General features: G+C 45.5%; 1 protein-coding gene across 1 annotated transcript in view; it reads right to left on the bottom strand.

Moving 5' to 3' along the window:
* MOGAT1 (monoacylglycerol O-acyltransferase 1) overlaps positions 1-12,301 on the bottom strand; it is a 29,795-nt gene extending 17,494 nt beyond the window's left edge. Inside the window, exons 1-2 of the mRNA XM_088479180.1 lie at positions 12,063-12,301; positions 4,523-4,664 (exon numbers count right to left, since the gene is read on the bottom strand). Coding sequence (XP_088335306.1) covers positions 4,523-4,616 — 94 coding nt within the window. The 5' untranslated portion in view covers positions 4,617-4,664; positions 12,063-12,301. The remainder of the gene's footprint in view (positions 1-4,522; positions 4,665-12,062) is intronic.
* Positions 12,302-13,756: the final 1,455 nt, after the last annotated feature.

Raw genomic sequence — 13,756 nt, 5'->3', positions numbered from 1 at the left:
TAGGATCTTTCAAGGAAGAAATGGAAGGCATAGGTAACGTTGCACTTCTAATCAATCATGTAACGTGAGGATCCACCGCAGGGGGTGATTCCCACGGTTTACAATGAGCCTCAGTAAATGGGTAACATGAGGCCAAACGTTTTTGATGTCGATACCCCTTACCGGGCGATTGCCAGGCAGCAGACATGTGCTGATCTGACAGAGGGAATACTGCCAAAGTCATCTTTATCTGTTTAAACAGAGGGTGTTTGGGTTTAGGGGCTGGCTCGTCATCCTCTATAACCAATACGGATCTGACCACACGTACCAAGGCAGGAATATTAATCCTTGATATAGTCTCCACCTCTTGCAAAGGGGAGTCTGACTTAGAGGCATCAGCCACTTCTCCATTATCAGATGACATCTCAGACTCTGATAGCTGTGTGGATTGAGAGGACAACACAGGACACTTAGCTGGCCGTACAAGTTTCTCACTCTGCAACATGGTCTGAATGGCCATAGAGGAAGGTGCCAGACTCTGAAGTGAAGTAGAGAAGACATCCAACCATGTTAAAAGGCACCCTGAGCTCCAAAACGTGTCTGATCCCAAATCAGAGAGACAAGGAATTGATTCAGTCCTGAAAATACATGCGTTACCGTGCAGGGTTAATACGGCAGAAGTTGGCTGCTCCGTAGGAATAAGTCCCCTACGTTTCACGTATAGTAGCATGCAGGGATAATCCGGGGTTGATGTGGCGATTGTTTACCTCTTGGTAATTATGTTCCCCTCATTGCACATATCGATACAGGTTTTAATATAATCCAATTTATATTCAATAGCTATACTGCGTAAGGATGTTACTGCAAGAAGTCACCTATTTCTTAAACTGTCAGTTCGGCTCCACAGGGGTCTTAGCAACTTCCTTCAGGAAAGTTAGTATAGCCCACCCATCTATCTTTGGCTAGACTAGTGCTTCCCAAACTTTTCTGAATCACGGCGCCCTAGAATGTCAGCATTGTTTTCACGTCACCCTTAAGCCGAAAGTTTGTTATTGAGAAAATCAGAAAAATGTTAGTAAAGTGAAGTAAATTATGCTTATCTGTCGTCCTTAGGTTCAGTTATTTGGTGGGGGACAGGTTTGCGCTTCTGTTTTTACATTACATTGACCATACATAATTTTATTTGGTGATGGACCACCAACCTGAGGCACCACTACAAATGTCCCAAGGCAGCCCAGGGCGCCTAGGCACACAGTTTGGGAACTACTGGGCTAGACTGTTCTCTGGGAGGCGTACATTTACTGACAAATGACAATTAGAGAGTAAAGTACTCTATCTGCAGTATGGAAGGAGAGACTTGCAGGTAGAGGTTGGAGGTCAGTTACTAACATAAAAATAGGAGATGGTCTTAACTGCAAAACAGGAACTCTGGTGAATGCACAGACAAAGGAAATTATACATATCTAGATAATCATGTAGGCGAGCTTAAGAAAAATACAAAACAGACAAAAAAGAAAAAAGGGGTATAATGCATTTAATGAATGAACAATTGTATTTCTGTACGATTACAATTGAAGAATACCTGCTACAATGTCACAGGTTCCGCACTTCCTAAACCTGTCTAATCCAGGAGCTCTTCCCCCAAAAAGTCTAGCACTGTTTTCAAGACCCCTCAATATACAAGTTCCTCATTCAGAGAACTGGGGAGCTTGCAGGGGAGACACCTAGACAAGGAGATCTCCTGTGCCGACCATATGGCATTGCTGGAGCCGCTGGTCTGAGACATGTTTTTATTCAACTGATCTCACTGTTCTCACACAAGAACTTTGTTTTGGAGATGTGATCCTTAATCCGCCACAATCATAAATAAATTAACTTCTCCATACTGCAAATGTTTGCAGAGGTATTGGCAAAGGTGACCCTTGATGTACAGTACAAAGAAAATCATACCCAGTGAAAACACCTGTTTTTGACAGCTATACACACTGATGAATTGGTGCTTAAAAAAAAAAAAGCCTACTAAAATCACTGCAAGATAGCAGATAGAACTTGTTTGTCAGTTTCCATGCTGAGGATAGAGTTTGAATGCAGTGACACAAGACGATTGACACACTGGTGAAACTGGTTATGTCTTCACCATTCTCTGGTACTTCACATACTTGATCCTAGCAATCTAAATATACTTTCAAGTGGAATGCATTCAAAACATCCTCGGGTTAGATCTAAACAAACAGTCACAGGGAGGACTTTTCATTAGGTTACTGCAGATACACATGAAATACTAAGACCCAGGTAACGAATTGATAAGTTGTTAGTGTAATATGATTAACAGCATCAAAGAGCAACTTGTGGCCCCTATTAATAACTTCAGCTAGAGTCATTGTGAATGTGGGAGAAAGGTGAGGATGGAAGTGACCTTTTGCTGTATAGTCACATGCACACAAGTCTTATAATAAATGGCATGGTGCCTGACCTCTAGATGCAGGGCCGTAACTAGCGTAGTGCGACATGTGCCGTGGCACAGAAGGGTAGGGGGCGCTGTTTGGGCATGTAAATTTTTGTGTTTGTTATCATTCTCACTTGTAGCTTCCTCTTCTTTTATCCCCAGCATCTCCTGGCCTCCCCTATCTCTTCCCTGGCCCTTCCCCATGAGGCCATGGCCCTATATGAAAAATTATGTGGGGGGGGTGCCAATGCTCTTTCTGGCACAGGGCACCAAAAAGTCTAGTTACGGCTCTGTCTGGATGAATGTGGTAGATATGGTATATACGGCCATTAACGTATGTTCTTGACTCCATAGTTAAAACGTTACTTAACCCCTTATTGCCCAGAGACAGTTTGCATCCTAATGAAACGACAAGGTTTCCATGTTTGTGCTGTGTTGCTAACTAACCAACATGAATAGATAAAGTTTTATTTGGCAACATACTGGATGAAGTAGGTCTTTGTTTTAGATCAATTGTATAAGGGAAAAAAAAAAAAACTTACAAAAAAAAATATACATGTTGAGTCTCCCATATCCAAATATTCCAAAATACGGAATATTCCATTTAGCATGACTGAGATAGTGACACCTTTGCTTTTTGATGTAAGGCCCAAAATGATAAAAAAATATTGTATAAAATTACATTCAGGCTGTGTGTATAAGGTGTATATGCAACATAAATGAATTTCATGTATGTACACAAACTTTGTTTGAGCCACAAAATTATTGTATAAAATGACCTGCAGGCTGTGTGTATAAGGTGTATATAGAACATAAATGCATTCTGTGTTTAGATTTGGGTCCCATTCCCAAGATATCTCATTATGGTATGCAAATATACCAAAATACATAATATTCCGATATCCAAAATACCCCTGGTCCAAGCATTTTGGATATGGAAGACAACCTGTACTACGCCACAGTTTCTCAAACTCGGCCCTCAGGACCCCAAACAGTGCATGTTTTCCAGGTCTCCTCACAGAATCACAAGTGAATAATTAGCTACACAAGTGGAATTTTTTAAATATGTCAGTGAGTAATGAATACTCCTGTGCACCTGCTGGGTGACCTGGAAAACGTGACCTGTGTGGAGTCCTGAGGACAGAGTTTGAGAACCTCTGAACTACGCTATATATGACTTAATGCAGCCCCAGGAAATTACCTTAATATATTATATCATAGTTCTCCCTAGTATTTGTATAACATATATATGTTCTTTCCTCATTAGAGACTCCAATAGCTATTCCCTAGTTTCAGAAACATTAGCTCTAATGCAGATTGGAGTGAATGGTAATGAATACAGTAGTTACTCTTAGATCCATTTAGCACTAACCTATTAGTAATGCTTTGCATGAGAGGGTTAGTTTGGGCTCCGATGCATATTCAGAGCCTTTCTGCACAGATAACCCCATGACATCACATGATGAGGTCATGAAGATTCCCTTTTACAGGCCTTTCTGCACAGATAACCCCATGACATCACGTGATGAGGTCATGAAGATTCCCTTTTACAGGAACCACACAATGGATCCTGACCACTAGACCTCAGGGCTACCATTTACAAAGCAACAAGAAAAAGGGTTGGGTATGGGATGCCAGCGCTCAGGATCCCTTTGGTCAGAATCCCAATGCCGGCATCCTGACAGGGTTAGGATACCGACACCTGTCGGCAAGTATCCTAACCCTACCCATATACCTAACCCTCCCTGATGCCTAAACCTAACCCTTCCCCAACTACTGCCTAAACCTACCCCCCCCCATACAGCCTAAACCTAACCCTACCCCCCTAGTGCCTAACCCTACCCCTAACCCCAGTACTTACTGTCGGGGTGCCGACGCCAGGATTCCGGCTGGCGTTGGGATTCCGGCGCCGGCATTCCGAGCACCAGCTTCCAGACAGCCAGTATTTAAAACTACATCCCAAGAAAAAAAAATGGTTTTGCAAATAGCAGCCAATCAAATACTGTGTTTCGTTTTATAAACTACACCGGAAATATGTACAGATTATTTTTTTTGCCTTTTGTACAAGAGGTGATAAATGTCCATCAAAGGTCTTACCTAGTAATAAAAAAGAGAAAACCCACTGAGACACAGCCGCAGTCTGCAGCCTCCGATCCAGAGGAATATTGAGAGGCGCAAATTCCACCTTCATTCTTATATCTGTGTGTTCCTTGTAGAGGAAGCTCTAGTTCACTAGACCCTGGGGATAAAGTACAATCAGATGACCATGTAATGCAGCAACAGTCAACTCATCATCATATGTCACTGTGTCCACTTGTAGTCACATGATGCCAGCATGCAAGAACTAAACCTGGCCACACACAAGCAGATACTGTCGTCTGGATAGAGAGACAATCTACGGAAATTGCTTCCATGTGTCCGTGGCTATAATGCACAGAATGTTCATTGTGCAGCCTGTGCAAATAGATAACGTAGGATCCTCTCAAGGTGGTCGGTAGATGACCGGATATACAGGAAGATAGTAGTCATTGACCTGTTATAAGATGTGCCCAAGAATTAACTGATTTTAGATAGAGACTTTATTCCAGCACATGCAGATTGTTTTAGGTCCACACAAGCAGTAATATATAGAGAGAATTTGCTATAGGAATATAATTTCTTGAAGCCAGCATTAGCCCAATGTTTTATACAGATCAAAAGGGGGTTTATTATTGGGAAAGGGATACACCAGTGTTATGTGTACATGTATGACAAAGCTAATAAGGACATACTGTGTGGGATGATGACAAATAGAGATTCTTAGTTATAAACAAACTAATACAGTGCCCTTTGGAACCAATTGTTCTTCATATTAAAAGGTTTCATTAAATGATCAAATGCAGTCTTGACACCCACTTTGTACAGTATGATTACATGGACAGATTATTGGAATGCAAACCAGAAGGAAAATACTCCAAAAGGAAGGGATCCATTTATACACGGACCCAATGCAATGTATGCCATGAAAAGACATATGGGAAAACAACATACACTATTTTCTTGTCTCCCTGGCAGTGCTGCATATTTCAAAGCCTGTGGTATGGTACACAGAGCAATAGATTTCTACAATACCCCTTTTACACCAGAGCTAAAACCCGGGTATTGCAGGGTTAAACCGGGTAGCTCCTTGGTGTAAAAGGGGACAGGGTTGGATTCCCAGGTCGAGTGACCCTGCAATCCAACCCAGGTAACTTGCAGAGTTTAACACGGGATTGACCCAGGAAACCCTGCAGTGTAAACGACACAAAACGAGCCACAATGACCTGGAGCGCGCCGCACGGCGGCTTCATTGGCGCTTGGAAATGACGTCATCTCCAAGCGTCCACTTCCACGCCGAAAGATCCGCATCACTGCAGACCCGGCTCCGGTGTGAAGGCCGCTGACTTGGGAATTGCCGGGTCTGATCCAGTTTGGAACCCTGGGCCTGATTCAGAGCCGCTCGTAAGCGGCCGCTCGTTCGCTCCGAGTGATGTTCGCACATCTGCGTATGTGTATGGGTCGTAATGCGCATGCGCCAACCAGTCATTGCGGTCAGAAATCGTGCGCTCGCAAAACAGCGAGGGGCTGCTAATTTGAGTGACAGAATGAGGCGTTTGTGGATGGTAAGAGGGAAGGTGCTTGAAAACGGGGAGTGGAGATCCGAACATAGGCGTGCCAAACGGTCAAAACGAGCGCTCAATTTAAATAGCCGGCCCCTTTTTCTGAACGACCGTTCGCAAATAGCGTCCGGCTCTGAATCAGGCTCCCTGTTCCAACCTCCGGGTCAAAACCGGAATTTAGGTATAAAAACAGTATTATACTGACAGTTGACTGGGAACTCAACATGAGAAACCGCTCAGGTATTGTCCTTAAAGCTGCAAGATTTCGAAAGCACAAATTTCATGACATTTTACTCTCGTTTCCAGACAGTATCTTAAAGTCCATGATTTATTGACCGTACAACAGCACTTCCGATCATTCGGACATGGTAACTGTACCAACTATGTAACAGTCATAAAACAAACAAACAACAAAAAAAAAGTATTGCGTTCCATTACATACGCTGCATTGTGTGAACGAAGACTCATGGCAAAGGTTCTTTCATTTCTTATATTTGTTTTCCACAAAATGAAAATTATATTCATTCAATTAAAATATTTAAAAGAAAGAAAAACAAACAAAAAACACTTTTTTTTGTTCAGATTAATTATAATGTAAAAACAACATAACATCAGGCTGCAAGGAGAGAAAAAAAAACATTTAAATTCTGAGATATTTGGATAAATATTATTACATAAAATATAGACATTTTGTTTGAAAGTAAAATACCATATTGTGCAATGTAAAAAAAAGAGATAGACTGCGCTACTGTGACTGGATCCTGACATGTGCTTGATTGATAAGGTCAGGTGACACAGTTTGTTCCAGATATTGTGTAATGTAGGCAGCATATGGCTCTGTAATGGTTATGAGATTAAACGCTGGCAGGTCATACTGGTATTAGCATCTGAAGAGCCGCAGGTTAATCAAAAATGCCCTAAACAATGGGATTCTTACTGCATCGCTTCACAGGGATAACCTATACTGCACAATGGTAACCCTTACTGCACCGCTGCACAATGGTAACCCTTACTGCACCGCTGCACAATGGTAACCCTTACTGCACCGCTGCACAATGGTAACCCTTACTGCACCGCTGCACAATGGTAACCCTTACTGCACCGCTGCACAATGGTAACCCTTACTGCACCGCTGCACAATGGTAACCCTTACTGCACCGCTGCACAATGGTAACCCTTACTGCACCGCTGCACAAATGGTAACCCTTACTGCACCGCTGCACAAATGGTAACCCTTACTGCACCGCTGCACAAATGGTAACCCTTACTGCACCGCTGCACAAATGGTAACCCTTACTGCACCGCTGCACAAATGGTAACCCTCACTGCACCGCTGTACAATGGCAACCCTCACTGCACCGCTGTACAATGGTAACCCTCACTGCATCGCTGTACAATGGTAACCCTCACTGCACCGCTGCACAATGGTAACTCTCACTGCACCGCTGCACAATGGTGACCCTCACTGCACCGCTGCACAATGGTGACCCTCACTGCACCGCTGCACAATGGTGACCCTCACTGCACCGCTGCACAATGGTGACCCTCACTGCACCGCTGCACAATGGTGACCCTCACTGCACCGCTGCACAATGGTGACCCTCGCTGCACCGCTGCACAATGGTGACCCTCGCTGCACAATCGGAACCCTTAAGCAGCGTACACACTAGACCAGGGGTTCCCAACCACGGTCCTCAAGGCACACTAACAGTCCAGGTTTTAGGACTACGACTTAATTAGTACCTCAGTTATTTTGATTTAACCATCTGTGCACAATCATGGATATCACGAAAACCAGGACTGTTAGTGTGCCTAGAGGACCGAGGTTGGGAATCACTGCACTAGACGATATGCTCCATGAGCTGTATCGTCTGTTTCCCCTGCAGTGCCGGGCTCAATGTCGTTAACGATATAGTACAGTGACGGCACCCTCCCTCATACCTGAACATGCACGACCTGCGGGAGCGTGCATCGTTGGTTGCTCACACTGGACGATATTAGATGCGATGAACGATATCGTTAAAATCGTCCAACTTATCATCTAGTGTGTACGCGGCATTACTCATATTTGCCAACTCTCCCCGATTGCTACTATTTCAGGGAATCTCCCTGAAAAGTCTATAGGGGGGGTATATTTACTAAAGTGAGAGTTTTTTTTTTTTTTTAAGAAGTGGAGATGTTGCCCATAGCAAACCAATCAGATTCTACTTAACAGTTAACTAGCGCCTTCTAGAATATAATAGCTAGAATCTGATTGGTTGCTATGGGCAACATCACTTCTAAAAACTCGCACTTTAGTAAATTTACCCCTAGCAATCTCCCTGATTGCACATTACCTCCATTATGAAGCTGTTATATTTATAAATAAATAAAAAAAACAGATAAACTGTATACATTCAAATGGGATCATGAGTATAATTTCCCTGCATTAAATATAATGCACAATGATCCCTATGGCTACAGGCATTTTCTGAAAAGTATCAGTGTGTTTTCATCAATAAGTAAATCTTACTAAAGGTGGGTAGCCACTAGACCACAGGTTCTCAAACCCAGGGCCTGATTCAGACCCGCTCGCGAGCGCTGGCAAGCGGGTCGATGTTGCCAAAGTGATCATGCGCACGACGGAGGCGGCTCCGTCGGGCGCGAGACCCAAATAACGACGGCCAAGCCGTCGTTATTGGTCTCGCACCAAAGGGGGCGTGCTGTCGATGGTGATTGACAGCACGCCCCCTTTGGTGGGCGTGCTGGGGGTGTGGCTGCCCAGACGGAGGCGTTCCCATGGGAACGCCTACCGTCTGCGGCCAGCCCCACTGACATCACTAGTGATGTCAGTGGGAGTGCTTTGGGCTCTGATAGAGCCAAAAGCACTCCAGGGCTTGCGGCAGGGAGACCCTACCGCAGGGTCTTGTCGCAAGCCCGATGGTCGCGATGGTCTTGGCCATCGCGACCATCATTTTGGCCGCTCGCTATAGCTGTGGGTGGTCACCCACAGCTATTCGAGCGGCCAGGAGGCCGCTCCAAAAGGTAGGAGGGACGGCCCTGATTCAGAGCGAGCGCTCTGTCAGAGCGTCCGGCTCTGAATCAGGGCCTCAGTCCTCAGGAGCCCAAACAGTGCATGTTTCCCAGGTCTCCTGACAAAATCACAGGTGAAATAATTGTCTCCACATGTGGATCTTTTAAAATGTGTCAGTTAAGGTGCGTACACACAACGATTTTTTGAACGATTTAACTATAACGTTATCGTTAAATCGTTTATAAAATCGTTCATTAATTTAGTAACCAGCGATTTTTGTAAACAATTTTCGTTCACTTTTTCAAGGGAAAATAGGAACGAAAATCGTTGGTTACTAACATCGTTACGTGTGTACGCAGCTTAAGTAATGACTACACCTGTTCACCTGTTGGGTGACCTGCAAAACGTGAACTGTGTGGGGGTCCTAGACCAGCGATTCCCAACCTCAGTCCTCAAGGCACACTGACAGTCCTGGTTTTAGTGATATCCATGCTAAAGCACAGATGGTTAAATCATAATAACTTAGGTACTAATTAAGTCACCCTGGTTAGGAACCCCTGCACTAGACGATTCGAAAAATAACGATATCGTTATCGTATTTCGTCCAGTGGGTATGCCGTCAACGACCAGCGATGCGTACTCCCGTTGGTCATTGACAATATCTTTCATCACCCTTACTTGCAGGGCAACCTGACGATATCATCAAGTTCTTCAAGTACAGGGATGAGGGAGGGTGCCGGCACTGAACGATATCGTTCAGTGTGGATGCTCAATTTCGTTGACGACATTGAGCCCTGCACTGCAGGGCAAAAACTAGAGCAGTGGTTCTCAAACTCGGTCCTCAGGACCCCACACAGTTCACGTTTTGCAGGTCACCCAGCAGGTGCACAGGTGTACTCATTACTCACTGACACAGAGTAAAAGATCCACAGCTGGAGCTAATTAATTCACTTGAGATTCTGTGAGGAGACCTGGAAAACATGCACTGTTGGGGGTCCTGAGGACCGAGTTTGAGAACCTGTGCACTAGAGTATATCGCTCATGCAGCATATCGTCTAGTGAATACCCGTCTTAACTGCTTAGGGGCTGGTTTACATTTGGATGTAAGTCAGTTTATGGCACGTCTCTCAGATGTAGCAGTACACGCCCACTTGACTGCCGCGCTCAAAGGTGTTGCTTTCACAATATCCCTGAAATGTTTTTTCAAAATGTAGACAAGTATGGTCTTACTCCACCGCTGCACAGGGCTAACCCATACTCCACCGCTGCACAGGGCTAACCCATACTGCACCGCTGCACAGGGCTAACCCATACTGCACCGCTGCACAGGGCTAACCCATACTGCACCGCTGCACAGGGCTAACCCATACTGCACCGCTGCACAGGGCTAACCCATACTGCACCGCTGCACAGGGCTAACCCATACTGCACAAATGGTAATGCTTATTGCACCGCTGCACAATAGTAACCCATACAGCACAATGGTAACATGCCTGATACTACTGCCACGCTGCACAATGGTAACCCATACTGCACAATGGTAACCCTTACTGCACCGCTGCACAATGGTAACCCTTACTGCACCGCTGCACAATGGTAACCCTTACTACACAATGGTAACCTTTACTGCACCGCTGCACAATGGTAACCCTTACTGCACCGCTGCACAATGGTAACCCTTACTACACAATGGTAACCCTTACTGCACCGCTGCACAATGGTAACCCTTACTGCACCGCTGCGCAATGGTAACCCATACTGCACAATGGTAACCCTTACTGCACCGCTGCACAATGGTAACCCTTACTGCACCGCTGCACAATGGTAACCCTTACTGCACTGCTGCACAATGGTAACCTCACTGCACCGCTGCACAATGGTAACCCTTACTGCACCACTGCACAATGGTAACCCTTACTGCACCTCTGCTCTGCACCATGGTAACCCTTACTGCACCGCTGCACAATGGTAACCCTTACCGCACCGCTGCACAATGGTAACCCATACTGCACAATGGTAACCCTTACTGCACCGCTGCACAATGGTAACCCTTGCTGCACAATGGTAACCCTTACTGCACCGCTGCACAATGGTAACCCATACCGCACCGCTGCACAAATGGTAACCCATACCGCACCGCTGCACAAATGGTAACCCATACCGCACCGCTGCACAAATGGTAACCCTTACTGCACCGCTGCACAAATGGTAACCCTTACTGCACAATGGTAACCCATACCGCACCGCTGCACAAATGGTAACCCATACCGCACCGCTGCACAAATGGTAACCTGTACCGCACCGCTGCACAATGGTAACCCGCACTGCACCGCTGCACAATGGTAACCCGTACCGCACCGCTGCACAATGGTAACCCGTACCGCACCGCTGCACAATGGTAACCCGTACCGCACCGCTGCACAATGGTAACCCGTATTGCACTGCTGCACAATGGTAACCCGTATTGCACCGCTGCACAATGGTAACCCATATTGCACCGCTGCACAATGGTAACCCGTATTGCACCGCTGCACAATGGTAACCCGTACTGCACCGCTGCACAATGGTAACCTGTACCGCACCGCTGCACAATGGTAACCCGTACTGCACCGCTGCACAAATCACCAAAAGGTACTTTTCATCCACATGAAAACTTAGCCACTAGATGAGGACAGCAGAGTAAGTTTAAGTATTAGATCCAAAATAGGGACAGCAGGATTTGGGAGATATAATATAACTGATTGATACATTAATTATCAATGATTATTGCATATATATCGTGCAGTTTAACACGCTAGTATCAGGCATGTAGACCATTGCAGTTTGCCAGCCAAACAGTATCACACACAGAGGGGAAATACAAGACTACAACGGCTGGAAGTTTTGCTAAGAAATTACTCTACTATACAGGTAGATAGTGACCGACCAGTAACAGCCCCCAGTAGTGGGCGGCAGGGTCACACAACCACTGCTATCACCCACTCACCTCCTCAGTGGAAGGGCGATCCCTGGGCTTGTGAGCTGGGTCACCCTGTGCCCCTCTGACAGCCCCCGTCCTGCTCCCTATCTCGGGTGGGTAACTCTTCCTCCTTGGTTAGGCTGTACTACTGCTGGCCGGTCTCAGGGCTGACATTAGACAGCGGGGGAGGTGCCCGGAGACAGACACCCAGCTGATGCAAATCTTAACCCTTCCTGTACCGCTGGCTCAGGGCATTGCTTGCACCACTTCCACTGTTGCTCAATGTTATGGGCGCAACACAGTATTTGTCTTTATAATGTAAAAGAAGCTGGTCTCAGGGAACTTAGTAATTTGTCACATGGGCTCAGCCGCCAGCGTATCCTGTTACATAAGTTTCAGAAGTAACTGAGGCGATATCATCTAGTGGTGTCTGAGTCTGCAACTACTAAATGTAAGCAGAATTGCCAATTCTGTAAATGCCTCCTCCGGAGAGCTCATAGTGGGAGATGTACTAAGCATTGGAGAGAGATAAAGTACCAACCGATCAGCTCCTGTCATTTTTCAAACACCTGTAAAGTGGCAGTTAGGAGCTGATTGGTTGGTACTTTTTCTTTATCCATAGCTCTTAGTACATCTATCTACCCCATCCACATAGTAAGGATGGCCATCGGCCATCGATAGTTATAAAATATCGATGGTTTACTATCTTTTGTAGATTTGCCATCGATGTCAGAGAGCCAATGGTTTTCTGCCATCGATGGGAAAGTGGAACCCGCTGTTTTTTGTTTCTTCTGCCCCCTCCACAGAGCTTAGCCCGGTCCCCGTTTTTTATTATCCCGCGGCTTTCCAGGCACTGTTTGCCATTGAGTGTTGCAAACCGTCTATTGTTCAATATAGATGGTTATTGTACCTTTGATGGTTATCACCGTTTGCAACATCAATGGTGACTATTAATGGAAAACCACTGATGGCCAGCCCTAGCCATCGGTAGGTTAACAATCAATTATTGGCATCGATAGTATCATATATGGATGACATTGATGGTATGAAACCATTGACTGTGAACCATCGATGGTTTCATCCACTGATGGTCATCCTCATTTTAATACTGGCAGGGTAGCAGGCCAATCAGAGTGGGGGTGGGGTTTTGTGGGTCAGGAGCGGTGCTAATCTCTGTGTCCCACATGCTATCGATTGTGGTGAACCATTGGATCTCTGCCTTTGATGGCAAAACCATCAACCTTTGGTGGATAACCATCGATGGTTGATGGCAGTACCTACCCCATAAGGGTTCCACAGCGCCTTACAAATGAGCAAAACAAGAAAACAGTGACCTGGGGCTCTATTAATTATCACTTAATTTCTACAAAAGTAGGTGAAAGTTTGTAGAAATTAAGTTTTCCGGCCATTCATCAAAAGGGTAAAGCAGGAGATATCACAGATACCTCCTGCTTACCTTTCTGTCCCGATGTGGCCCGCTATCCCCATACACTAGTATGGGGACCTAAAATCCGAAAAATATAATCTGTTCGGAGCTCGACTGCGGGAACATTCTCCATCTTCAGATGGTGTTTGCTCCCGCAACCAGTTCCTTCCCTATGGGAAGGAGTTCCGGGTTGCGAAGAGGGATCCTTTTGGAACCCTCTGCCCCTGTTTGGCTCCTTCTGCCGGACCCAGGGGCTTTTGTGCACCTGCGTAAACTCTAGGTCACGTAGGCATAC

The sequence above is a fragment of the Taudactylus pleione genome, unplaced genomic scaffold (assembly GCF_031769625.1).
Source record: "Taudactylus pleione unplaced genomic scaffold, aTauple2 ptg000229l, whole genome shotgun sequence".
NCBI classification, from domain to species: Eukaryota; Metazoa; Chordata; class Amphibia; order Anura; family Myobatrachidae; genus Taudactylus; species Taudactylus pleione.
Note: the sequence above shows the minus strand (reverse complement) of the source record. Positions and strands in the feature narration are given on the sequence as shown.